Source organism: Gymnoscopelus braueri (assembly GCF_963280865.1).
Source record: "Gymnoscopelus braueri genome assembly, chromosome: 24".
Taxonomy (NCBI): Eukaryota; Metazoa; Chordata; class Actinopteri; order Myctophiformes; family Myctophidae; genus Gymnoscopelus; species Gymnoscopelus braueri.
The window spans coordinates 27,332,736-27,359,245 of record NC_137626.1 but is presented as its reverse complement, the minus strand read 5'-3'; the positions used below and the strand labels follow the sequence as shown (position 1 = coordinate 27,359,245).

At 43.7% G+C, this 26,510-nt stretch overlaps 2 protein-coding genes across 2 annotated transcripts; both read right to left on the bottom strand.

Annotated features, from left to right (window-relative positions):
- On the bottom strand, positions 1 to 26,510 carry LOC308080895 (heparan-sulfate 6-O-sulfotransferase 3-B-like). Its single transcript, XM_080422984.1, has 3 exons — positions 25,709 to 26,510; positions 22,279 to 22,692; positions 1 to 1,336 (listed from the first exon to the last, which is right to left on the bottom strand). The coding sequence occupies exons 1-3, from the start codon at positions 25,861 to 25,863 to the stop codon at positions 574 to 576; spliced, it is 1,332 nt and encodes a 443-aa protein (XP_080279110.1). The 5' UTR covers positions 25,864 to 26,510; the 3' UTR covers positions 1 to 573.
- Positions 2,975 to 3,970, bottom strand: LOC308080899 (dnaJ homolog subfamily B member 1-like; the record flags this gene model as incomplete). The annotated part of the gene is made up of 1 exon (XM_080422988.1): positions 2,975 to 3,970. One exon carries the CDS (start codon positions 3,968 to 3,970, stop codon positions 2,975 to 2,977), a length of 996 nt encoding a protein of 331 aa, XP_080279114.1.

Here is a 26,510-nt window from a genome sequence, read left to right as displayed (position 1 = left end):
GCAGCCTAATCAATCAGGTAGCACACTGTGGAATGTTGCCATGTCTGTCTTTTCATGTCTCACACACCACAGATAAATTAGAATATTTCACTGATCCACATAGCGATTAGATATAGATCACAAACACCACGCCCCAAAATGCCCTCTTCACCTATTTAGAACTCCCGCAGAAATGTATGGAAACTTTTTTCCCCCCGCTGCAAGAACGACCAACAATAAACGCATGAATTAAACCGTACAGGTTGTGTAATTGGGCTGTCCAAAACAATAATTGACCACAATACAAAAGAAAGAGAGAGGCGATGTGAACATAAAATATAAAACGCTGAAGTCTCTCGGACGAATACATCCATCGTTAAATATTAAGACACCGCTCGGCAGTCTGACTCTTTGACTCGGGAGTCAAAGGCATGGTTGGATTAGAAATAAAAGGATGGCAGGAGCATGACACAGAGAGAGACAGAGAGAGAGAGAGAGTCAGATGGAGGCGCAGAATGAAGCACCACCCGTCAGTCCACAGTCAAACCGCGCATCCGCACTTTTCACCCGCCAGGTTCTCTGAGACCCCCCTCCTCACCACCGCACCACTTGGCTACTGTAGTCCTCTGTGGTGACCACTTCCTTCAACCCTTCCTCTTTCTCTCCCTCGTTCCCCTCCTCCTCTCCTCCTCCTCCTCCCATTCTCCAGAGCTCGGCCAGGTAGGTCCGGTGGAGCCTGTTCCTCTGTTGCCTCTCCTCTCTCCTCCTCAGGCGGTCCTGACGGTGCTGCCGCTGCCGGCTGTGCTGGTAGCGCCGGAGGAACAGCTCCTTGGCGTACTCGTACAGCTCCACGTCCAGCGCGTTCAGGGCCTCGATGCGCCAGCGCACCTTCTCGCTGATGCCCACGCCGGCGGCCCGCGTGCTGTTGATCTGCGTGAAGGCCTGGATGAAGCGCAGGCCGAACGTCCGCTCGAACAGGTACTGCGTCTTGCGCTGGAACTCCGTCAGGCCGTAGAAGGCCATGTTGCGCAGGTTGGCCTTGGCGCTGGCCAGCAGCACGTGGCCGCGCTCCAGCTCGCTCATGGACGACATGTTGTAGCAGCCCACCAGGCTCAGGTCGGCCAGCATGCGCACCTGCCGGTTGTTGGCCAGGTTGGACGGGCAGTCCATGAAGTCGGACAGCGGCACGCCGGTCCAGTCCTCGCCGCTGTAGCAGGCGGGCAGCTCGTCCTGCGTCGGGAGGCGTCCGTCGCACATGTGCAGGGCGGTCTTCCAGGTGGCGCCGCGCTGCACGTGCTTCCACTCGCTGAGGTAGCGCGACACAGGGTCCCGCAGCATGGTGATGTAGTAGAAGTTCCTGCAGAGGGAGACAAAAGGCACAGAGACGACAGTGAGCTGACTTGGCGCAAAGTACTGCAGATGTCAACACTTTCAATAGGCTCTATGCACAGCAGCCATATTGGAAGGAAATTGGGCCTCTTCCTTACTTCCTTCACAGGTGTTACCAATGATACTTATGAAGGCTCTGTTTCATTTCGTGTAGCACTCAAACTTTTTAATTTCAAGGACCCCCATAACTCTCTAGTGTACAAATGGAAGCAAATGGACCCTTACGGGTCCATTTGGTTCCATTTGTACACTCTCAGAGTTACACACCTGTAAGGTCCATTTGGAACCCCCTCAAGGAACCATGAGGATCCCTGGTCCCTGTTTCCAGTGAGCCAACATGCACAATATCAGCAGCACTCTGTTTGACCAGAATGGAACAGAGCCTTCATTAGTATCATTGGTAACACCTGTGAAGGAAGTAAGAGGCCCAATTTCTTTCCAATATGGCTGCTGGGCATAGAGCCTATTTACACAGGGTGGGGATTTTCTTTCTCAGGCAAAGTTTGAACAAACTTTTCTCCAGCTAATCTGTTATGAACAAATCAAGTGATGATCAAGTCAGAACTATGCACAATTTCTATGGTTTGGCTCTGTAGGAGTCTTGTCGTCTATCTGCAGGTCTATGTCTGTGTGTCTGGAGCTAATCTCAACCCGCTGGACTGATCAGCGCCAACTTTCTTGTGCACACTGACGGTAGGCCACAGAAGTACCACCGCTAATCTCTTCTTTCTTTTTGTTGTTGTTGGTGCGGTGGGCAGGGTTTAATAGTTTTGTAAATGGAGCAATGAGCAAAAGTGCTGAAAACCTCAGCAGAAAAGTTAACAGTGACTGTGACAAACAGGGACACAATAACAAATCAATTAACAGGGAAGGCAAACTTGGTTTGTTCTAGTCAATACCCTGTGCGACTACATAGACAGTATTTGTTCTTTCAATTTTAATGCTTAGGTTACAAAAAAATGCATCTAGGAAATCTAATGTTGGGAGTGCTATGGTGAAACTGTACAAATATTGTATTTACTATTATTTGGAGTAAGAAGTTGTATTTATTCTAAAAGGTGTAGCTGGTGTAACTTTATAACTTTCCCTGTCAAAAATAACATGAAATAAGAACATTTAAATAAAAATGATAACTCTCACCCCATGAAAAATGGAGGCAAACCCTAAAAAGTCAATTTCTTAAACCATTCCTGACGACACAGCTGCCTCAAATTGCTCAGGTTAGTTAGATCATGTTTACTGATACACAATGGGTGTATAACACATCACAATCTCTTAAAATGCTGTGAACTGAAATAAAATGATCAAGTGCAATGAATTATAAAATCCCCACTCAAATGATAGAACATTCACCCCAAATCCATCCACCAAGGTCGACAGTAGTATCAGTCTTTCATTATCCATAGCAGTGGTTCTCAAACTGGGGTACGAGGATCCACAGGGTTCCAGGGGGTCCCCAGCTAAATTATTGGTAAATCTGAGCGGATACAAATGGCACCAAATGGACCCTTATGGTCTCCACTCCACTTATGGGGGGTCTGTGGTCTAATACAGTACATAGTAAACGGGTCCTTGAAATGAAAATGTTTGAGAATCACTGATTCATTCACAGCACCTCGGCGATCGCCTCCTTTGCTCTCTGACTAAGCTTTTGTGGAAATATCACCTCATAGTCCACCACCAGGTCACCACGGGGATTGGGGTATTTGCTCAAAGGGAGCCCTTCCCATTTGATTCTCCGCTTGATCCCTGGCCGCAAGACATCAGTGTTTGTCACAGGTATGGTCCTGCCATCTAATGAGGGCACATTGACTGTAGAACCACACAAGGCATCTCTGAGGGAGATCTTGGCATGGTAAACGATGTCAGAGCCGCTGCGTTGGAACACAGGATGCGGCTTGTCCTTTAAAACAAACACTACATCAGCAGGAATGTTGGTGGGGGTCTCATCACCTTCTCTGGGAAAGGTGATTTTGGTCCCCTCCTTCCATCCCCTCTTTATCTCCACCTCAAGGATCTTGACCTCTGTTCTTGTTGTTTGCCGGTCGGGATTCAGACGTTTGCGGGTGATCTTCATCTTCTTGGTGCAGCCCGAGAACACTTCCTCCAGGGTCACGTGCAGATCATGCACCACAGGAGGGTCCTGCTGGCGCAAATTGCTAACAGCATTTCCCACCATACGTCCCATTCCCCCAGAGCTGAATGAACGGAGTAAGCCCCCCATTCCGCCACCCATCCCTAATGGGTCCATGTTACTGCCGCCAAAGAGTTCAAAGGGGTTGCGGCCACCAAAGAACTCTGTAAAGATGGCATGAGGATCACCCTGGAAGGTGTAGTGTCTGGCAGGTCCACCGCGACCACCACCGCCTAGGTGGCCTCCACTCTTCAGACCTTCTTCACCGACGCGGTCATAAATGCCTTTCTTCTCTGGGTCGCTCAGAACATCGTAGGCCTCTGCGATCTCTTTGAAGCTCTCCTCAGCTCCTGGTGACGTGTTCTTGTCGGGATGGTACTGCATTGCCTGTTGGCGATACGCTTTCTTTATGTCTTCCTTCGAAGCCCCTTTCCTAATGCCCAAAATGCCATAGTAATCTTTGCCCATGTTGACAGTCGGGTCGTCTGGAATCGTCTGTAAATCAGTAGAATACTAGAGTACGAAATAATCTTGTTCGGTTATTAAAATATTTAATTAAAGCAGGTATGGTGGTCACCTCTTCAATAGGATGACCTTTTAGATTACTTTGTAATACAGATCTACGCTCAGATGTACACTCTGTCTCTGCCATCTCAGCGCCACCTTCTTAGCAGCATGTATCCACTAATTTCCTTTCACATAATGTTTTCTACTTTGTGAAATATTACCCTTTATAATGGGGCTCTGACCAGGCTGAAACCTTGCCCAAATTTGTCATATGTCATAGATATGTCATAGATGACTGATGATGCCATAGATGACAGACGTCACAGGCTGGCCAAATGAAGTCTGAGATTCGCATTGGAGCCATTCCGTTCCCTTGTGGATCCCGAGATCCACATGATTAGATTTTTCCCCCCCATCTACTACAATCCATGTTATGTCTCTATGTCTCCTCCTCCCAACGCCGCGGAGAGGTAAATCCAGTGGTGGAGGAAGTACTCACACATTTACTCAAGTAAAAGTATCAATACCACAATGCATAAATACTCTGTTACAAGTACAAGTCTGCTATTCATAATGTAAGAGTAAAAGTACAAAAGTACTAAAAGTCATATTTTCAAAACATAAAATCATTTGAATATTTAGATCTAGATTTTTTTCCTACTTGAAAATGTTCATGAATGGAAATGACAACCAGATGACAGCTTCCTGTCTCAACCTTTGCGTGTAGCATAAAAAAGGTAAGGTTAAAATAAAGTTTGATTCATTAACCAGTAACCACTTCAACCCAGCATCCGTATTCTGGGGGGAATATTTGCCAAAAATAGCCGATCTACAAGCTCACAAAACGTCACAACGCAACTCGTTGTGAGCTTATACATGGGCTATGTTTTGGAAAAGAGATTGGTGTACAAGGAAAAGGAGCAAGCCAACTATAGACAACTCGTGTCCAGTTTACTAAGCATAGAGGGTTTACTGTAAGTGGTTAACTATGCCCTCGTTCTGTCTTCTCAAGCCTTTGCAATCCTCCTCTCCCCTATTCTGCACATGTCATAATAGGCAAACATTCAGCAGAAATAGCCGATGTACAAGCTCACAACATATCACATCGCAACACAACACGTTGTGAGCTTGTAGATTGGCTATTTTCAGCAAAAAGATTTGCTGTAAAGGGGAAAAAAGTGGGCCAAAGATAGACCCCTGGGGAATTGTGGTCAAAGAAATCAAATGAAGAATCAAGAGGAATAAATCCCTCTTGTTCTTGATTCTTAAGTTGTTAATGAGATTATAACTGGATACAAATCAAGATAAAATGGCTATGCGTGTGTGTGTGTGTGTGTGTGTGTGTGTGTGTGTGTGTGTGTGTGTGTGTGTGTGTGTGTGTGTGTGTGTGTGTGTGTGTGTGTGTGTGTGTGTGTGTGTGTGTGTGTGTGTGTGTGTGTGTGTGTGTGTGTGTGTGTGTGTGTGTGTGTGAGGATTTAAATAAATCCGCGGAGAAGTCAACCTGCATAATTCTCAGAAGCTAATTTCCTCGCCCGTCAAGTGATGATGGTGGATGATATTCACACCTCTCACAAATTCTGTTGACATTATGACAGAACATTAGGGTGAATGATGCATCATACGATTGCCATGTGTCTCGAGGACGCGTGTTGAAAATATAGAAGATAATTTTACATGAATGACTTCACAGGAGACTTGTTTAGATTTTGTCCAAAGCAAGAGGCGAGATGATCGTGAATGGATGAGTGCCATGCTTGCTTTGATCAAATCACAGGCATACCCATATGGCTTACACAGGTGTACGACAAAAATAACAATAAAAGAGCAAAAGTATATTTAAAAAAAGAACTGATTTTTTTCTTTGCAGTAAAAGTACATCTCACCTCTCACAAGTACATCTCACCTCTCACTGATTAAATGCAAGAGGTGAGATTTAACACAATTAGTGAGGTGAGACTTGACATGATTATTCTCTCTCTCTCTCTCTCTCTCTCTCTCTCTCTCTCTCTCTCTTTCCTCTCTACTGTAACTCTATTATCCAAATAATTTCTTCATTGAACAGCCCTTCAAAAACGACTTTTACCAATTTATACATTTTATGTAATTCTCTCATTCAGAGCATTTTGCTGCATCTGAATAAGGTTCATGTCATTGTCAATGAGAGCATTTAGCATCTATTTCTTGGTGCTAACATGAGAATAGGACAAGAGTTACACAGAGATGAATACAACCAGAACCTTTTACACAGTAAAATCCACAGTAATAATGTAATCATTATTTGTAACTCACGAGTGTACAATTGTAACCAAATGGACCCATAAGGGTTGTTAAATTAACACTGTGGATTGCACAGTGTAAAGGCCATCTCCCCCATCACAGAGGAACAATAAAATCACTTTAGTCCACGTACCATTGGCAAGATAGGCTACTGTATATGGCACCGATCATAATCACCATGGCATTAAGAAAAAGATTTTCATCCTAAATTCATCATTATCAATAACCATGATTAATATAAGTGATAGTGAAAACAATATTAATCAAACATAATCAGGATGATCATTTTAGCCATTCTCATGCAGAAGGAGAGGGTAGAATTTTTTTTTTTTTAAAGAACCCATTCCCACCATTGTAAATGAAACTGAGTGATTGCCCTATAGTGACCTCACGTGTGACTTGTTAGAGATGTAAGGAGTCTAAAGGGAATGCTTTGAGAATGTCAGCCATTATGCATGACATTTCAAGTGAAAAGAGAGTGCCGATAAAGAGGGGATACAGGGGGAAAAAAATCATCCCAATGCTCAGAGATCGCAGTGAGTGACCTCACCTCTGCTAGAAAAATAACGACCCAAAGAAGGGAAGGAAGGAAGGAACTAAAGAAAGAAGAAATACAGTACGATGCGATGGATAGATAAAGAAGCAGAAAATGAGATTGTAGCATTTTATCACCGGAGCACTTTGATTTCATGCTGTGGCAATTTATTTCCTGAGCTTCATTCATTCAATATAATACTAAAGAAAGAACTCCCAGTCAAGGACATTTACCTAAAATGCTTCAATTTTCTTTTACAATTGTTCATACATGGCCTTCTTTCAGCATGCTGTGATCCCCAAAACTACATCTTTTAAATTACCTATAAATATTGCAGAACTCCTATTCAAGGACGTTTTTATCTGAATACTGAAGGAGGTTCTTATTTAAAAAGAAAAAAGCATTTCGTTTTTCTTTTAAATAAATGGTTGATTTTCAGAACACATTTCCAGTCAAAAGACCCAGTCATTTTCACCAGCCGATCTTTCTCTCTTTGTGTCTCTGTCTCCATGCTGCCCTTAACAGGCATTCACCACCTGAAACTCTCTTGCTGTGAGGAACTTGCTTTGAATTGAATTTGGCAAGAAGCAGCATGCAAGAAAAGGATGGAACCCCCAAAGTATCTTTCTTTCTCTCTGTGTGTGTGTGTGTGTGTGTGTGTGTGTGTGTGTGTGTGTGTGTGTGTGTGTGTGTGTGTGTGTGTGTGTGTGTGTGTGTGTGTGTGTGTGTGTGTGTGTGTGTGTGCTTGAGTATGTATGAGCATGCGTGTAGCCATAAATATCAAATTATGCCTATGAGTCACAGTACCTGCATGCGTGTGGGAAGGACACACACACACACACACGCACACGCACACGCACATGCACACACACACACACACACACACACACACACACACACACACACACACACACACACACACACACACACACACACACACACAAAGGCAACAGCAAACATTAATTTGGAATATAAAAATAAATAAATAACAACAACATCCAGTATGGGGGTCCCTGGCAACATCCAAGGCCAAATAACGAACATCTTTGATGGCTATTTAGAGAAACAGAGCAAAAGGTGTTGACCTTCTACTGCAATGATTGTAGAGTGAAGCCCAGCCCTGAAAGGTCAATCATCAAGTAGACAACAGTCCAGTCTAATGGAGATAATAGCGTCAGTGTCAGGTGAAAACCTTGACTGTCCAAAAGTGTTACTCTTTCTGGAAATGGAAACATAATTGATCCACTGTAGTTATTATTCCGTCACATTCTCTTGTTAATCATTTTCATTAAATATTTCTAAAACCTCACAGACAGACTTAGACACTTTCAACCTGGCATCACTATTTTGGGCACATCATTATAGGTGAAAGTTTTCAAACACATTAAAAGATTTCCAAGGTTTTCTAAAATAACAATTCTGTAAGCTCACAGCGTGTCGGGATGTGATGCATTGTGAGCTTTAGATCAGCTATTTTCGCTACTTTTCTGCGTCACTGTATGACAAAGTATAAAAGGACAAGATATAGTACGATATACAGTATACAGTATGTGTGGCACACAAATGATGATATATTGACTTGAACACACACAGACAGACACCCTCTAAAGATAATGGCTACCCAGAGTGGAAGCTAAGTGAATTACCCGTCCATTTCCACCTTACTGAGTGAGCAACACCAGATGGAAGCATCCACACACACACACACACACACACACACACACACACACACACACACACACACACACACACACACACACACACACACACACACACACACACACACACACACACACACACACACACACACACACACGCACACACGTACGGTACACTACACACACATAATCCCAGACCTGCTTTTGCTATACTTCCTGGAAATAAGCCCATCTACCCCCCTCCCCAATACCCCCCCTCTGTTTCCTGTCCTCTATCTACAGTATCCAGCTAACCACGAGACAGCCTGGATCAATACCTGTCCACACACACCAAGCCTCTCCTTCCATTGTGACCTATTGACTGAGAGCAGCTAATGTCAAAGTGCTCCGTTTACTCTGTGTGACGGACTGGGGGGACAGAGGTCAAAGCGATGCAAAGGTCACTACATTGGTTTAACTCCGCTCGAAGACGCATTGAGACAGAATGGTATATTCTGCCCTGGGTGTTCGATTGAACCAGGCTTTTACAATCCTTTTTGTTCAAGTTCAAGAATTTGCGGAGGGAAATGTTCTTACTCCTTACCTTCACTGAAATATTTTTTTAATTAAAAAGACATAACTAAATGACAAAGGGGCTAACAGTAACATATGCACATAGTCCACTATGTAAATCCAATAATCAATTTTTATTATAGTTCACTTCAGTGGCCAAGTAGAGGCTGGACAATTGTCACAATGTCACAATCAGTGACATGAGGTGGGACAATTTCCTGCAAATCTCAGGTGGATTGGTTGTTAAATGCTGTACCCTGCATGAAACTGAAAGATATTTGGAACATATGGGTATGGCCATTAACTTGGGTTACCAACTACACTTTTATGGCGTGGTTCCTGTGTATTTCAATGTGACAAGCCTCTTCTTTTTTTCCCCCCTAAAAAGATACCACTTTATTAAATGAACGTAAGTGATTTAAAACGCAGTTCTGGCCCAATCATGTGGTTATAGCTTACTTAGAGCTGGTTCCGTTAGGAAATGAGATTAGAAGCATCACGGTTTGTTGTGCCTGGGGGGGTAGTGGTGGTAAATGGTTGGAATATAGGGGTTTATGGTGTGACTCCTGCTACTGGAATACAGTTTTCGGCATGGGGTTTGTGCGTTTACATTTTTAGTTAAGATCAGACACTATAGTATGGTTAAGTTAACCATGGGATTAGTTCATGTCAGTTAAGGATAGGCACTGTTAGGTTTAGGCATGGGTTTAGTTCATTTGAGTTCATGTTGAGCAGGATTGGTATTACATTTAGGAATGGATAGTACATTTCAATTAACATTAGGCAGTATTAGTATGGTTACATTTAGGCATGGGATTGGTGTTGTGTTGTGTATGGATAGGGAAAGCATTCACCACGCATCTGGGGTGGAAATTGCATACACACATGTTCAGACATGTCTTCAGAGTAAATTGGGGACATGTTTTGTTTTACCAGTCTGTGGGTGTTTGATTCCTCGGGCGAAGCTTCCCCTTCCATCCTCACAGTGATGTGAAAGTGCATACAAAGTATTCGTTGTAATTACTGTGGCTTGCCTCCTCGGGCATAATGCAGTACTATAAAGAGCAGCTCATTGTCATCTGCGCTGCGTTTGTGTGAATATATGGCTTGAATGTGTGTCTGTGGCTAAAGGCAATTGCACATGCAAACAAATAAAGGAAACGCTTTGTGTGCGTGTGAAAATGTCTCCCACCTAAAATAAAGCCTCAGTCACTTTTAGCACCGCATTCATGCCCGGTCACCTTCCTCCACACAGCAAACCTGCAAACAACCCTATTGATCAACCCCCACTCTCTCTCTCTCTCTGTGTGTGTGTGTGTGTGTGTGTGTGTGTGTGTGTGTGTGTGTGTGTGTGTGTGTGTGTGTGTGTGTGTGTGTGTGTGTGTGTGTGTGTGTGTGTGGTGTGGTGTGGTGTGGTGTGGTGTGTGTGTGTGTGTGTGTGTGTGTGTGCGCGTGTGTGCGCGCGTGTGCGCGTGTGTGCGCGTGTGCGTGTGTGCGCGTGTGTGCGTGCGTGCGTGTGTGCTTGCTCTGTTCGCTTTCGAATAATATATATATATATATCGATGAATTGAGTACAAAGGAGCCAAGCCATAGTGCTTTCTTGGGTTTAAAATCCTATATATAAAATGTCATGTATTTCTTCTTTTTTCGTTGTGATACCGCTAAAAAGGAACTTAAAGTATACTACTTTAGATCCAAGTCGGAACACAATCGATCGATTGATCACGACATGCTCAGAAAATGCACGTGGCCCACCCATCCGGCCACTCAATATTGGCTGCCGTGTTAAGTTGTCAGATGTCAGAACACGTTTGAGGTTTTCGAGTGGGCCCTGCTCCACGAAAGGTTGAGAACCACTGTCATGATGGATGACAGCCTCATTTCGTCTGTGCAAGCGACTACCAATTTCCTACGGCAGTGTGCCACACGAATGCAACACCCTGGGTTCAAGACATGTCTCTGGGCTTGTGTAACAAGCATGTCTTTTTCCTGTCAAGAAAAAACACTTCAAAGAACGGCATAAAAAAATGATTGTGTTTCTTCAAGTGCACTCGAAAAGAATGTCCCAGCACTTCACCTCTAAACTGTTCAATTAATACACTGTAAATAATTACCACCGCTCGAATTATTTCCGTGCCTTCATCAAAAAGGCTGGTAGACCGTTAACGAACCCTAGCACCCTATTCTGGGGATGAACATTCAGCGAAAATAGCAGATCTACAAGCTCACAAGTTCAGAACACATCGCCATGCAGTGCGTTGTGAGCCAAGTAGATTGCATCTTTTCAGCGAGGATGTTTTGTGAAGAGGGACAAAAGGAGGGGGCTTACTGACTGTAGTATAGACGCCTAGGGGACTGCGGTCAATGAAGTATACAGGGTTTAAGTGGTTAACCTTTTTTTTTTTTTAATGACATGAAGACAGCATATCAATTTCACAGCCGAGTTGAGGTGTTGATAAGTGGAGCAAATCCATTGAAAGGTGTTTCTGTGCCCACCGGGGATCCTTACACTGGGGCCTTTTTGGGGAATTGCTTTCTGCCAAAAAAGAAAAGAATGCCAAAAAAAAACCGCTTCAGCCTCCTTGCCCTCACGTTGCGCGTTTTCTCATAAAAAGTCCCCCCCCCCACACACACAGACACACACACACACACACACACACACACACACACACAAAAGCTTTCGGTGATGAAGAGGCACGCTTTGTTTCACAACTAACGTCTAATGTAGGAAAATGGACTCCCAGTTCCTCTGAGGGACAAAGTAATTTAGGGACATTCATCAGCGCGGGCCCCCTGAGGAGAAGCCGGAATGTGTTTAAGCAGCCTGATTTGGGACGTGTGTTGCGCTCAGCGACGTCACATTTAAAGAGGGAGACAAATATTAGTCCAGTCATTGGAGCTTAGGCAACTTGGACTGGGAGACCACTGAGTTTTTTGTGTGTGTGTGTGTGTGTGTGTGTGTGTGTGTGTGTGTGTGTGTGTGTGTGTGTGTGTGTGTGTGTGTGTGTGCGTGCGTGCGTGCGTGCGTGCGTGCGTGCGTGCGTGCGTGCGTGCGTGCGTGCGTGCGTACATGTTCAAGGTTACTTAATTTTTTACATCTTGTGTACGAGTACAGAACAGTAATTATTTTGTTCTGTGTGCGTGCGCGTGTGTGTAAGACAGTTTTGGCGAACGTGAATGAGTGTACCAAAGGTGTTTATGGACCAAACATCGATTTTCAATATGTCTTCAGTGTGGGGGGTATGGAGGTAAAACACTCGCCCAATGCCTCTGGCCTAGCCGGGCGCCAATTGGCCGTGTTTACAGGTGGGAAGCCAACAGGGGAGAGTGTTCTCTGTCACTGCAATAGTGACCTTGTAGCTGCATTAGTTTCTATCTGGGGGACGGAGGCGTCCTGGTGAAACTCCTTGCTGACAGGTGAACAGAGGCTGCTAGTGGCTCCATGTGTATCACAGGACGCATGTGGTTATCTACAGCAGTTGTTCTCACATGTGTTATTATTCTTTGGCTATTCAGAAAGATGCTTGTAGATCTGGCATTTTTGTCAGGAATCCTTCCCTTTAGACCTGCCCCCTGTCAATCTGTGCATTCCTTCAATGTAATGTGTTCACTTCACTCCCACTTGCATGTAATCAGTCATTAGCCAATCCATTGCTAATTGTCTACTACTGCTTGTTGCTACTCACCTGTTGCTCTAATTAGTTGTGAAGGCTTATATATCAGTGAGTTTCAACAACATCATTTGGCAGTTTCTATCAAATATACTGTCTGTGTTTTTGTTTGACTGTGAAGTTTTGACTGCCTGATTAACCGATTGCCTTGCCCTTGCCCTTGCCTGCTTTGTTTGATGGCTGACCTCCTGGTATTGACCATGTTCTGCTTTTGGGAATTAAGTAAAGGCTGTGTTAACTACATCATGCCTTTTGCCTGCTGCTCTCTGCATTTGAGTCCTTTTGAATATTCTGATAATTTTTGCCACAGCCAAATACATGAAAATGTTTCAGAACCATCTAGAATACAACCTCCCCAACAACAGTGGACGTTGACAGCGACAGTAGGTATGAACAACTTTTAACAGATATTTTGATGGGTAAATGCAGCTGAGGGTAATAACATGCAATTGTGTGTTTTTTTAGGTGTTTCTGCGTGTCAGCATGAAGTTAACCGTACATGCTGGCACACATGAAACACACCCAGAATTATTACCATCACCCGTATTTACCCAAAATGGCTGCTGTGGAAAGGATCTATTGGCAATGACTAGATTGGGTGAAAAAAATGTTGTACAACGGTGTTGCGTGAAAATATCCGATCTACAAACTCACAACGCATTGCATTTGCTATGCGTTGTGAGCAAAAAAATATAATAAATGATGAAATAGGGTCACCACGTTGAAATTGGTTAACTGTTACATTTTCTCTCAAGTTCTAACACAACTCGGAGTGTGATGCATGTAGAAAAAAAGTCAAAAGAAAGATTGGAGACATGAGGGCCTAGAGGTTAAAGGTCATTGTGGCGAGATGATTGGGTGGAAGAGATGAGCGCAGAGGAAGTCTCACTGCATCCATCTCTAGAGATGTGAAACGGGATCCATTTTCACTTCATCTGTCTCTCGCTCTCTCTCTCTCTCTCTCTCTCTCTCTCTCTCTCTCTCTGCGGTATCTCTCCACAACTAGAGAAGCACAATTGCGAGACAATGATGGTCTACGATCTTATGTAAGTAATCCTCATCTCTGCAGATGCAGATTCACACACACACACACACACACACACACACACACACACACACACACACACACACACACACACACACACACACACACACACACTGCAATACGCACCGTACGCACACACTCACTGACTTAACACAATCCATTGTGTCAACCCTGACCACAAAATATTGAAAAAGCAACAACAGCCGACCGTAGTGCACTTTGCCCTCCATTACATGCACACGACCCCACCCTTGGGAGAACGGACGAGCAGGCGAGCCACGTTACATGATCCACCATATAGACACAGACGGACAGACAGACAGACAGACAGACAGACAGACAGACAGACAGACAGACAGACAGACAGACAGACAGACAGACAGACAGACAGACAGACAGACAGACAGACAGACAGACAGACAGACAGTGAGAGAAGGATTGGGTTGGAGATGGGAAATCCTCTGCTTTTGATATCCCCCTCTCTGATCATTCAGTTTATTGGCTAAATACATGCATTTCCTTTTTGGAAATGTAGCCTGTTTGATATGTTTGTTATTTATGTTGGATAATATCACAATTTAATAAAAAATGTATGTTAACTCTGGCTTCCGCGCTGCATTCTTAGCCTGTAGATTGTCTATTTTTGCTATTTGTCATACAGTGAAGTATATAGGGCTTAAGTGGTGAAGAAAATCTACCCCCCCATATTTTTTTCAAATCAAACCCTGAGAGAGAGAGCTGGGGGGCGTAAAGGGACCCGGAGAGAAACACAGAAAAGAGAGGAGGAGGAGGAGAACAGGGAGACAAGGGAAAACAGAAGAGAAAGACATGATGGGGAGTGGGCTACTTCTGTGATCTGCTCTGCTCTCAGATATACGGGATGCTATTCTGGGCATTCAAGGAAATGCTCCAGGGACACCGGTACGGAGTTGAGGGAAATGAGGAAATATTCCTAGGTAGACGGGGGGTGTCCAGGCTATCGGCGAGCCGCGGAGCAAGGGCGCATCTTTTCTTTTTTTTCCCACTTTTTTTTTGTTGCTGAGGCCAGTTTGTTGAAACTAATTAGGAAGGAGGAAAAAACGAGGCCTCCAGAAAATCACTGATGCGCGATGAGAGCACTTTGGGTTTGAAAACACTACAAACGTACCCGTAAATCACTCTCACACACACACACACACACACACACACACACACACACACACACACACACACACACACACACACACACACACACACACACACACACACATCATTCACTTACATACACCGACACCCACACACAACCTGGCGTTTGCGGCTTACCAGCTTTAGAGTCTTAGCCCTAACCTTTGCCTGACATGTTAATCTTTGCAGCCTAGTGAGGGCCACTCCTCAAGGTCCCGGCACTAACCGTGGGATGGCTCCTCCTGGAATATTTTTTTTGCTGTGCAAGTTACATCTTTTCATATCTATCTGCCTCTGAAGTGAAATCCTGTTTTTAATTATTAAAAATTATGAGAACACCAGGAATCTCAAGCTGTTTGTGTTTCCTGCCAGCATGCTGAGATGGCTCTGAAAAGCCTTTTAACCAGCTGAACCCTCGCATCCCTATTCTGGGGAGGAACGTTCGGCAAAAATAGATCTACAAGCTCACAATGCATCATGTTGCGATGCGTTGTGAGCTTGTAGATCGGTTATTTCCGGCAAAGACATTTGGTGTAGAGGGAAAAAAAGACTGGACCTAGTACAGAGCCTTCTCTGGTCGTATTAGTTTACTAAGCTAGTACTAAGCTAGATTGATGAGTGATTCAAAATTGTATTACAAAAAAGGAAAAGAAAAAAAGAACTGGCATGCTGAATTGTAAATGACTTAAAAGATAATGCGGTGGAGTTTTGTTTTTCTTGTTTTTTCCTGTCAACTTTTCCATGAAATGTCCAAGACCAAAAAACGGTATGGTACAGTTACAGTACTAGTCTGGTACTTGACAAAAACAAATATAGCTCATATCCAGGAGTGCATGTCCTGTTGTCGAAAAAGTATTAAAACAAATCCCATAGCTGTGCTGTGTGTGGATAACACAGTTACAAACTGGTTCCCCAAATAGCCTTAGTTTGGAATAGAACTGTTGAAATGCAGTTGACAGGTTTCAGCAAAAATCTGGAACTCCATTCTAATCCTCCACCAACCCCCGCACCCCCCCCCCCCCCCCGCCCTCCCCCTGATGATAAAACCTGTGTTCAACTGTCCCTAATCTTTCTTAAGGAGTGTGGAGATTACGCAAGATCCTTTGGATATCTCACAGGAATATAAAACATCTTTTCTCACTGTCCTGGAGTGAGGGCCTTGTGACGAGCGTGTGCGTGTGTGTGTGTCTGTGTGTGTGTGTGTGTGTGTGTGTGTGTGTGTGTGTGTGTGTGTGTGTGTGTGTGTGTGTGTGCGTGCGTGCGTGTGTGCATGCGACATAAAGGATATACCGTATGAGAAAAGGAAAAGTAACAATTGAAACGTTTTTAACTTTTTCCATGATTATATATTTCACCATGTTAATAGACTGGCGCATGGCTTTTACCTGATCTTGCAGTGTCAGAAGAACCTTGTATATTACCCTTTAACCCTTCACAATTGGATCGCTTGTAGAAATGAAAACTAATTGTATTAATTTGAATAGGAACATTAGCCTAATAAAATAAAAATGCAATAATCTTTTATTACTCTCAGATTTGAGCCAAGATTATGTTTTGCCTGTGAGGTTATATTTGATAATATACAGGGGGGAGCACTGTGAGCCTCTGAGTTATTGCATTGTGCACTTGTGTTGTGCATCCTCCTGTGTGAGTTCAGGTCTGCTACAGCGCTGTTATGTGAACCAGCAGTAGACTCGCTGGAAGCAGTCTTTTGAGACATATTTAATGGCTTTTGATCAGTGCAGCTTGCAAAAGCTAAACGTGATACTGTAAGTTACCATTTCGAATCCATTGATCGATTATAGGGAGTGCTTTAAGCAGCAAGCATGTAATGCTAATGGAATAATGCCTTGCTAATGTAATGCCTTTAATGGTAATGTAATGTTTACACTGACATGTCTGTTATCTGCTGCTAAATGATGTCTCACCTGCACGTGAGTGAGACTATAAGCACAAAGGACTACGTTTCTGTTGCTATTGTTTTTTTTTAAACCATGCACCATATGTATACTGTATGCCATTTCTTTTAACCACTTGATCCACAGCAACTCTATTCTGGGGGAACGTGCAGACCTAGTATAGAGACAATGATAGTCTAATGATGAGTTGATGCACAGAAGAAACAAACTGCTGGTGGCTCGGGCCTGTTTAATTTAAATCCACCTCTGATAATATGGCTGCATGATGTCATTGAGTTCAAGTCGCTCACCTTATGACAAGACTTTCACAGATAGCTATTTTTAACAGCAGGTTAGATGTTATCAACAGGTAGGTATGTTTGAAAGCAGGATATGGAGGTGTGCAGATGCTCAAATGGTGTCACTCAAAGAAGTGTGAAGGCACCGCTCGTACCTCCGAGCGAGAAAACTCGACATCTGCCTCTGAGCAAACCAACTTAATTGGCCCCACCTCCTCAATTATCAGTGGTGTGTGTCATGAGTAATGCAGCCGCCGTAGCAGAGGGGTGAGGTTGGGATTTGTCTTGCAAGTGTAAAGTTGCCAGTTTTTACTTTTTCTTTAATAGATTTTCACTTTAATAGATTGCTCTAGTCTAGAGCTTGATAGCATAACCAAGAAAATTACATAATTCGAAAATAAATGTTAGATGTCTCAAAGAAAACGTGAATCCTTTACTGGGCCTTCGAACAGTGTTAATTTCCTCGACTACAACTATGACGAAAAATGTTCTTCGACTACCTTTTTTCAGTGACAAAAACGAAATAAAAACTAAGCTATGATGACTAAAACTATGACTAAATATGTTGAGGATTTCGTCAACAAATAAAAACTAGACAATAGTGACTAGTGGAGAAGAGATCCAGTAGAACTAAGACAATAAGATTAAAAAAATAAAAAATAAATAGCAGATCTACAAGCTCACATGTCGCAGACACGTTGTGAGCTTGTAGATCGGCTATTTTCGGCACACAGCTAAGTATAAATCAGGCATTACGAGGCCATCGCGGCCTGCCAAGATTTTTATTCAAAAGACTATGACTAAAACTCCAAATTAACACTGCCTTAGTACCGTCCAAGTGCTCCTTACAACCTACTGTACATTTCTCTGGTAATAGTGCGGCATTGCCGAGTACAACGTGGGTTCCCTGTAGCGCGTAGACTGAAGCGCGGACTAATTAGTCTCAGGCTGATCGCCACTTTCTTGCCTCTGATCTGAAATAATGAGGTCACTAATAAGGTTACACTCCCTGACAGCCAAGAGAGAGAGAGAGAGAGAGAGAGAGAGAGAGAGAGAGAGAGAGAGAGAGAGAGAGAGAGAGAGAGAGAGAGAGAGAGAGAGAGAGAGAGAGAGAGAGAGAGACCAGAGTAATATGGGCAGCAGGTCGGACGGCCGTTTGCCCAGAGCAGTTTAAGGACCCACTGTGACACGAATGCTGTGGCACCACCCTGAGCCGGGCACCATGGGAGCCAGCTGACCGATAGCATGCCAATTAAATGTGGGTGTGTGTGTGTGTGTGTGTGTGTGTGTATGGCGTGCGGAGGGAGACATTGTTGGAGACAGGTTCGCTGGAGAGATGGATAGATCTAACACATGTCGCACGCGTATTATGTGAGCAAAGAAGGGATGAAAGGAGAGACTGATGGAAGAAGACAGGAGGGAAGGGCAGAAGTAATGTCTACTCTCTGCAGCTCAAAGACAAAACTCTAGAAAAGACAACTCAGACAATAGTTTATTTTATACATTATATGTTATCGGAATAAAAGTTAATTTGATGAATCTGTTGGCACGTGACAGAATTAATTGTGACTGGTTTACCAGAATCGTGCCAGGAATACTGTAGGTTCGGGGAAAGCTAAATGTACTTGGCTGCTATAGTGAGTATTGTGGTAAGCACATCTTCTGCATGCAAATCATATTAAAGAGTATAGTTTTCCAGCCCAAGGAAATCAGGCTAGTCTGCCATCTTTGTAATCAATTCTTATAATAATATTCCCGTAATAATACTCAATATAACAGTATGTTATACTGTTATTGCATAATGCTGGTCTGGTTTTGTTTTTATTTCCCTCCTTTATTTGTTTTTGCACCATGTTTTATTCATTTTGTTTGAAAGGTAGTCTACGAATAAAGCTAAATATTACTGATGGAGATAGCCCCATGGAGATAGGTCAGACCCACCATCTTACATCATCAATTCCAGCAACAGAGTTTTGCCAGAGAAAAGGTCAGGCAAGTCTCTGATTGGCTGGGCTGTAACGGAGGTCCGTGGTTAGTCTAAGGAGGTTCATGGTTGGTCAATTAATATGTCCGTCAGACCTTTTTTTTTGGTCTTAGGTCCTTGACAATTTTTCAATAGCTTTGCCCCAGACGTTATGTATCTATCTAATGGTCTGGCTACTGCGAAACTAATGGCAACCATCTGGCATAGGCATGGTACATGCTACATCATGCTTAGGGTGACTGTGCAATGACTTGGGGGTCAAAAGGAAACAGATGGAGGTTCTGAACACACCAGCAGGCTGTTGCTATTGCCATGGATACCATTTAGGATTTGTTCATATAGCATCTCTATTTGTTGCAGCACAAGTTCAGTTTCTTGCTTAAGAGCACTTCTGTACACAGTATGGACATGCTGGCTGCTATAGGGATCAGCATTATGAACCTCAGGTCTGTCTGGCTACCAGCTTGACACTATGCTAATTCACTGCTATGGACTGTGATGGAACTGTGCTCACAAGCTCACAATGCATCGCACCACAACTTATTTTGATGCTATATTTTATTTTGGTCCCTCAAGGATCCCTGGGGGTCCCCAGAGCCCACTTTGAGAACCATTGTTGTAGATGAACATATTAGATATAGGGATTTAGTACAAAAATAGATACTGTATATAGTGTTCCCCCTACAGTATACCAGCCTTGATTCTAGCTTTTAAATAAGTGTGGGAGTGATTTTTGATCCTTGCCTGAGCGCAGTCCCATAAGTCCATGCAGTCCATGCGATTTATATAACAAGTATAGAATCAGACCTCTTTATCTGCACGTCATTGTTAACGCTCATTGCTGTTGGCTTTTTGTGCACTTGCCAAGACTTGCAGAATTCTTCTTTTTGTTTTTAAAGTGCTTTAGAACTTTTCATGCCTTTAAGAAGGTCTCTGACCAAATTGAAAAGAGTAAGCAGTCGCGCTGACATTGTTTCCCTCTCATGTAGGGATCTCATAATTAATGTGTAACATCTCGACCTTCTGATACTTATAACCTTGCTGGGATTATTGTATTGCAGTAATATCTAACATACTGGTTCCTCTCTTTTATCATCCCTGCCAGACATAAAGGATAAGGATTTATTTTTTTAAAGATTAGGATCAGGACCCAAATACAAGTAAACGCACCAAAGTGTTTTTTATCTTGCCGAGTAAAAACGAATAAGATTAAATGTTGCATTATGCAGCCATAGCCCCTGAAATGAAAGCAACACACACACACACGCAATCATGCGCACACAGCACGCTCACACATAATCACTCGCTGACTCACGCATGCACATGCGTCCCTGCACTCAAGCACCATACTGCTATGAAATAGTGTAAGGGTTGAGTCCCCCTGTAGTGCATCATGGTGGGGTGGGATGGGGGGGGGTGCTACTAGGACAGTGTGACAGCAGAGAGACCGTTCAGGCCTTGCAGACACATACATGCATAAGGAATTGCTCACAGCGGCAGATCGCTGCATGCAAAGACCACTCCAAAGACCTCACTGTGCCTTTGATTGAACATGGCATCCGGGAACACTACACATGTCAAATGTCTTTCTGGCTCCGGGCCAATCAGGGTTGCCTATAGCTCCCAAGAATGTTCTACCACGCTTTAACCCATTAAGATCCGATTCTACAAGATGTCTTCTAAATCGTACGTTGTCTCAAACTTTTTCATCATTTGGCCGTAGACCCCCATCTCAAAATATTTTGTTCCAGGGACCCCCAAAAGCAAAGATTTGAGTTAAAAATGTACGTTTTTAAGAAAGATTTTTTTCAAAAATATCAGATCTACAAGCTCATAGGGCGGCACGAAGTGAAAAAATAGCCAATTTACAAGCTCACAACGCATGGTGAGCTTGTAGATTGGCTATTTTTTGTTATTTTTGAAAATATTTGCCCATGCCCAAAATAGGGACACCAGGTTGAATGAAAGTGGTTAAAAAACACTTGCTTCCATGGGTAGACAAGTATAGGTGCAGGTTACACACGCTATGTATGATGGAGTTACACAATAGTTTTTACTACTACAAGTAGCATTGTCGTAACCAGTGGCTGAAGCGGTTGTAGTGAAAGTGGTAGTATTCAATTAGTATGGTACAGTATGGTATGGTAAGGTATTAAGTAACAGAGGTGTTGCTGATGATGGTACAAGCACAGTTTCTCAGTATGTCAATATGTTACTGGAAATACATGACTAGGCTAAAAATATCCTCAATTTGCTTGTTGAAAGGCTCTAAAAGTTTACGAGTCCACTTTGTAAATCATTAGTGGTAGTTTAACTGCAAAGAGTGTACAAATGGAATCAAATTAACCTGTCACTCAGAAGAGAGTACAAATGGAACCAAATGGACCCATACCGGTGCATTTGGGTTTTTATTTATGCACTCTTCAGAGTTAAATTAATTTGACTGTGTAGCCTATAGTTCTCCTCCGAAGCCCTCTTTTAAGAAGCATATGGAGATTGGCTCCCTAAACATAAACCCTAAACTAAATTGCAAATTGGCTTCCGTGAGCCAACAGCACACCTCAGAAACCCCCCCAGCCTTCTTAAGCTCTTTACTCCATTAAGCTTAAGTGCATTGGGTCTGTAATTACAGGGAAGTGAAACAGGTCATGAGCTGAGAGAAGAGAAAAGAACATATTCTCTGTCTCCTCATTATGGTGGAGGTGGCTGCCGTGTGTCCAGCATGCTATTATCCAAAAAGCCTTGCAGTGCCTTACTATTAGTGTTTTATGTACAGTATTTATGTACATGTATACAGTACAAGACTTCTAGGTGGGGTGTGAGTGCCCCGAAAAAGGCTATTGTCTTTGACTTACTGGCTTATGCTGCCCATGGTGTGATAATGAGGAATATCATTGTCGGGGGCGGGGGTGGGGGGAGGGGGGGTGGGGGGGGCAGGTGTTCCTTCAGTTGTACCTAGGGCTGGGCAATGTGAAATGAGACCAGCTGTGTTGGTGCTGCCCAGGCTGTGGTCATTTGGAATAAAGTATCACTGAATTCAACCCAGTTGTGTTTGTTATTTTACTGGTACCCGCAAAATAAAATAGAATAGAATAAAATGAAATGAAATGAAATGAAATGAAATGAAATGAAATGAAATGAAATGAAATGAAATAAAAATAAAAAACACTCATCATCATCACTCACCTTTTAGGCTTAATCTTGGCGTTGTTCTTCTTGTCTCTCTTGTTCATCACCACGGGCACACAGTTGGTGAGCTCCGTCCAGTCGGCGTGCAGGCCGCAGCTCCAGCCGGTGGAGAAGCGGGAGAAGAGCCACGACTCGCCGGCCCTGCCGGTGCCGCCTCCGGGCCGGTGGCACGTGCACTTCCTCTGGCCGGGCAGGCAGTCGCACGGCTGCTCCAGGCGGATGTTCTTTACCAGGTGCCGCCCGAAGGTGGTCCCCCCAGTCTTCTGGATGTGCAGGAAGACGATGACGTCGTCCCCCCGCATGTTGAAGTCGACGTGCCTCTCCAGGTCGCGCTCCGTGAAGTTGAACTTTGACGTTATCTTGGAGGAGATGTCCTCGTCCGTCTCCTGGTCCGTGTAGTAAAAGTCATACCTGGGCAGTGGTGGAAAGTAACTACAGTAAGTACATTTACTCGAGTACTGTACTTAAGTATAATTTTTAGGTATTTTTAGTATTTCCAATTTTCAGTACTTTTTACTTCTACTCCACTACATCTCAGAGGCAAATATTGTACTTTTACTCCACTACAATTATTTGAAAACTTAAGATACTATAGTTGAACTTTGTAGATTTTGATTATTATCACAGAGGAAGAACCTCCTCCCCAAATCTTTCACTTCGGCCTGTTATAGCGCCACCATCAGGCCGCTGTGTGAACAGCTAATCTCAGGCACCACTTCTGCATCAAACTTTGCACGCACACTCCCAGGATGCCTAGGAAGAACCTCCACCACAAATATTCACATCCGCATGTTATAGCGCCACCATGACGCCAATTTTTCAAAATATATATATTTTATATTACTATAAAGATTTTGTCCAAACCTCACACCAATTCGTACACAATTATCTCTTTAGTCATTTGATCAAGACCCATATGTAAACATTTTCATGTTCCATTCTGTTTGGCTACGAATGGCTTCCAAATTTTGTGGAAGTGACCCGTTATGCACAAAATAGTACAAATCATGTCTGACTGCTGTGGAACTTTGAGCCTGTACTGGAGCCTATATACTGGCATAGAGATGAAGCCCGCATTTGGGAGCTTCGTTCCCAGCACACAATATGGCATTTACAGTGCATTTTTTCCCTTGGCATAGATGGAATATGCGTGCAAAGTTTCACGGCAATCAGACACTGCACTGCATACATTATTTGTAGCATGTTGTGAGAAAAGGGCCACTCCCGCTAAATTTGTAAGCCAATTGTAGCCAATTCATCATTGTGGAAAATGAAAAAAAAAATCATATAGGTTTTGATCAAATGACTATGGCATGAGGCATGAGGTTTGGAAAAAATCGGTATACTCGCAATCAATGGCAGAGAGGAGACACTGGGGTTCACTCTGGTCCTGAGGAAGTCAAGGCGAGTACACCCCATCATGATTACTCTTAGCCTGGTAAACACTTCCCTCCGGAAATCTCATTTGTATTTGATTTCAGCTGTGAGTCTGGCCTACAGGCCTGTCTGGGCGTTTCTCCACAGTTCATAACATGAACTGTCCTGTCAGCGTCCTCGCTCAATGTTCTGTGATTGACAGCGAAGGTTGGCCAATCAGGTGGCGAGTTCGAGTGAAACCGAATGGAACCGAGTGCAGCCGACAAAAATGGGACGCATGGCCATTGTTTCTGTCCGGTGTTTTTGGTTTCGGTTTAAAAAATTCAGAGAACCGGCAGGGGCGGGCAGTGACACGTATGTATCCGAATAAAGCAACCTATTTTCGGCATAGCCCCTTCAAAAGTCCCCTTGCGTCATATTGACTGGTGGTTTGGAAAATGAGCTGCTGATTGACTGAAGGGGAAAGAACTGCTGATTAGCTGAAGGGGTTGTCAGTCAACTGTACTAATCCAGCCCAGCTCCCAAATTGCCCATACAGGCCTGTAGACCAGACTCCTTTCTGAAATCAAATGCAAATGAGATTTCCGGAAGGAGGGGGGTTTACCAGGCTAGATTACTCTGACCTCGACTACATGACATTGCCCTAATCTCGGATACAGCAGAGAAAGGAAGGGAACTTCTACTGGCAGTAGAAATAGAGTGCAGGAAGATCGGCCTCAAGCTCAATGCCAATAAAACAATAGTACTGAACGTTAATACGGAGGACAAAACCATTGCCACTGCGGGCGGGACGGTGCTCGAGGCAGTCGAGGACTTCAAATATCTTGGGGCCTGGACTGCTTCAGCGGAACAGGACCCGAAGGTCCGGAGGGCACTTGCCTGGAACGCCTTGCATGGGATGAGGAGAGTGTGGACATCTGACCTCAAGAGGCGGCTGTTCGTAGCTACAGTGTCAGTAGTGCTATATGGGGCTGAGACATGGACCCTCACAGCACAACAGGAAAGGGCCCTGGATGGAGTCTACACAAGAATGCTATGAATGGCACTAGGTGTCACATGGATGGACATCTATGGGGACCTACCACGAGTCACAGACAAAGTCATGTAGAGAAGGATGAGGCTGGCAGCGCACTGCGTCAGGCACCTGGAACTAGAGGCAAGCAAACTGACACTATGGGAGCCAACCCAGGGCAAAGCCAGGAAAGACAAGAAGCGCACCACCTACGTAGATGCACTGCGGCCCGACAGCTTAGCTAACAACACTGTAGAGACCCTGATGTTAGATAGGAGAGTGTGGAGGGCAGCGATTCAGGAGTCCCCAGTTGGTGTTGGCTAGACCGCACTCTCGCATCGCATCACATACCAAAAATACGTTTTGCTAAAATCGGCCTCATGGTGGCGCTATAACAGGCCGATGTGAAACATTTGGGCCTCCCGGTAGTGTGCGTGCAAAGTTTCACGCCCATCGGTCCAGCAGTGCCTGAATTAGCTGTTCACATAGCGGCCTGATGGTGGCGCTATGAGAGGCTTATGTGAAGAATCTGGGGAGGTTCGTCCTTGGCCTTGCAGGAGTGTGCGTGTAAAGTTTCACGCTGACTGGTCCAGCGGTGCCTGAGATTATCTGTTCAGAGACAGACAGAAGGAGCAAAAACATAATCCCTTGCCTTCGGCCATCCCGGCCTGGCGGGATAATAAAGAATATTGATTGAATTGTTGGCGATGCAGTTAGTAATGATGAGCAAATCATGTACAAGAAAATATGTCAATATGTCTAATATTTTCACAGAAAGAAACAGTCTAAATATTAGCCTTTTGCCTCCACTTGGGCAAAGACCCTGAGTGTTATGTGTTGATACCGGGGTTGAAATTTACCATTTTCATATCACATGTTAGTACAGTAAATTAGCTTGCAGAAGAAGTTAAATAGAGAAAATATTTTAACATACTTTTCCTTGATGTTGAAAATTAAAAAAGACCTTAGTTTTTTTTTTTTTTTTATATATATATATATAAAAAAAGAAATGGTACTTTTTCCACCACTGTAGCCTACCTGGACGAGTAGCGCTGCTGGAAGATGCCCTTCATGTCGTCACTTTTGAAGTAGCAGGCGTTGCTGTCCGCCGGACAGACGTACTGGTAGCCGACCATGAGGAACAGGACCGCGGCGATGGGGATGATGACGAGTCGGCTGAACTTCTCCTCCATGGTGGAATAAATACAATTAGAATTGTCACTCCATGGGCACGAGAATAAACGACGGTAACATGATGATGTCCGGATCGCAGATCTGATTGTCCCCTCCTCGTCTCATATTCGTGCAGTTTGATAGTTTCTGTTCAGATTTAAGAAGCGGAGCTCCATTCAGATTTATGGAAGTCCATAGGTCCAAAAATTAAAACATAAATACCACAATGAAAAAAAAAAAAAAAAACGTTAAGATATAAATAAAAAACGCAATGATATAAATAAAAAATACAATTAAATAAATAAAAAATATAATATAATTTTGTTTTTGTATTGTATTATGTTTTCAGATTGCTCTGAGTGTCACAACTTATTGCTCTAAGCCCCTCTATCTATCTTCTCAGAGCAGATCTAATTCTCTCATAGCACCGCTACCTGTCTCGCCTCGGGCGGTATTACTTGTTATAATAAACTTGACAAACCGCGTGAGAAAAAAAAAGGCAGTCACTCCGCATGAGTCAATCTGTCTTTAAAGACCAGGAGCAGGTTAAATATACATCCAAGAAGACATGTGAACGTTGCACTCCGTAACAACGGCATGTTATTTCGTCCCATCCCGTGTTAAACTGCAGCCGGCCAGGGGGACGTGGGTTTCAGTCAGTTTCAGA

Coding starts and splice junctions, on each gene's coding strand:
- LOC308080895 (XM_080422984.1), bottom strand. CDS start 25,863: ATGGAGGAGAAGTTCAGCCGACTCGTCATCATCCCCATCGCCGCGGTC. Junction 22,693..25,708: donor CAGCAGCGCTACTCGTCCAG/GTAGGCTACAGT, acceptor ACCACTGCCCAG/GTATGACTTTTACTACACGG. Junction 1,337..22,278: donor GCCAAGATTAAGCCTAAAAG/GTGAGTGATGAT, acceptor CTCCCTCTGCAG/GAACTTCTACTACATCACCA.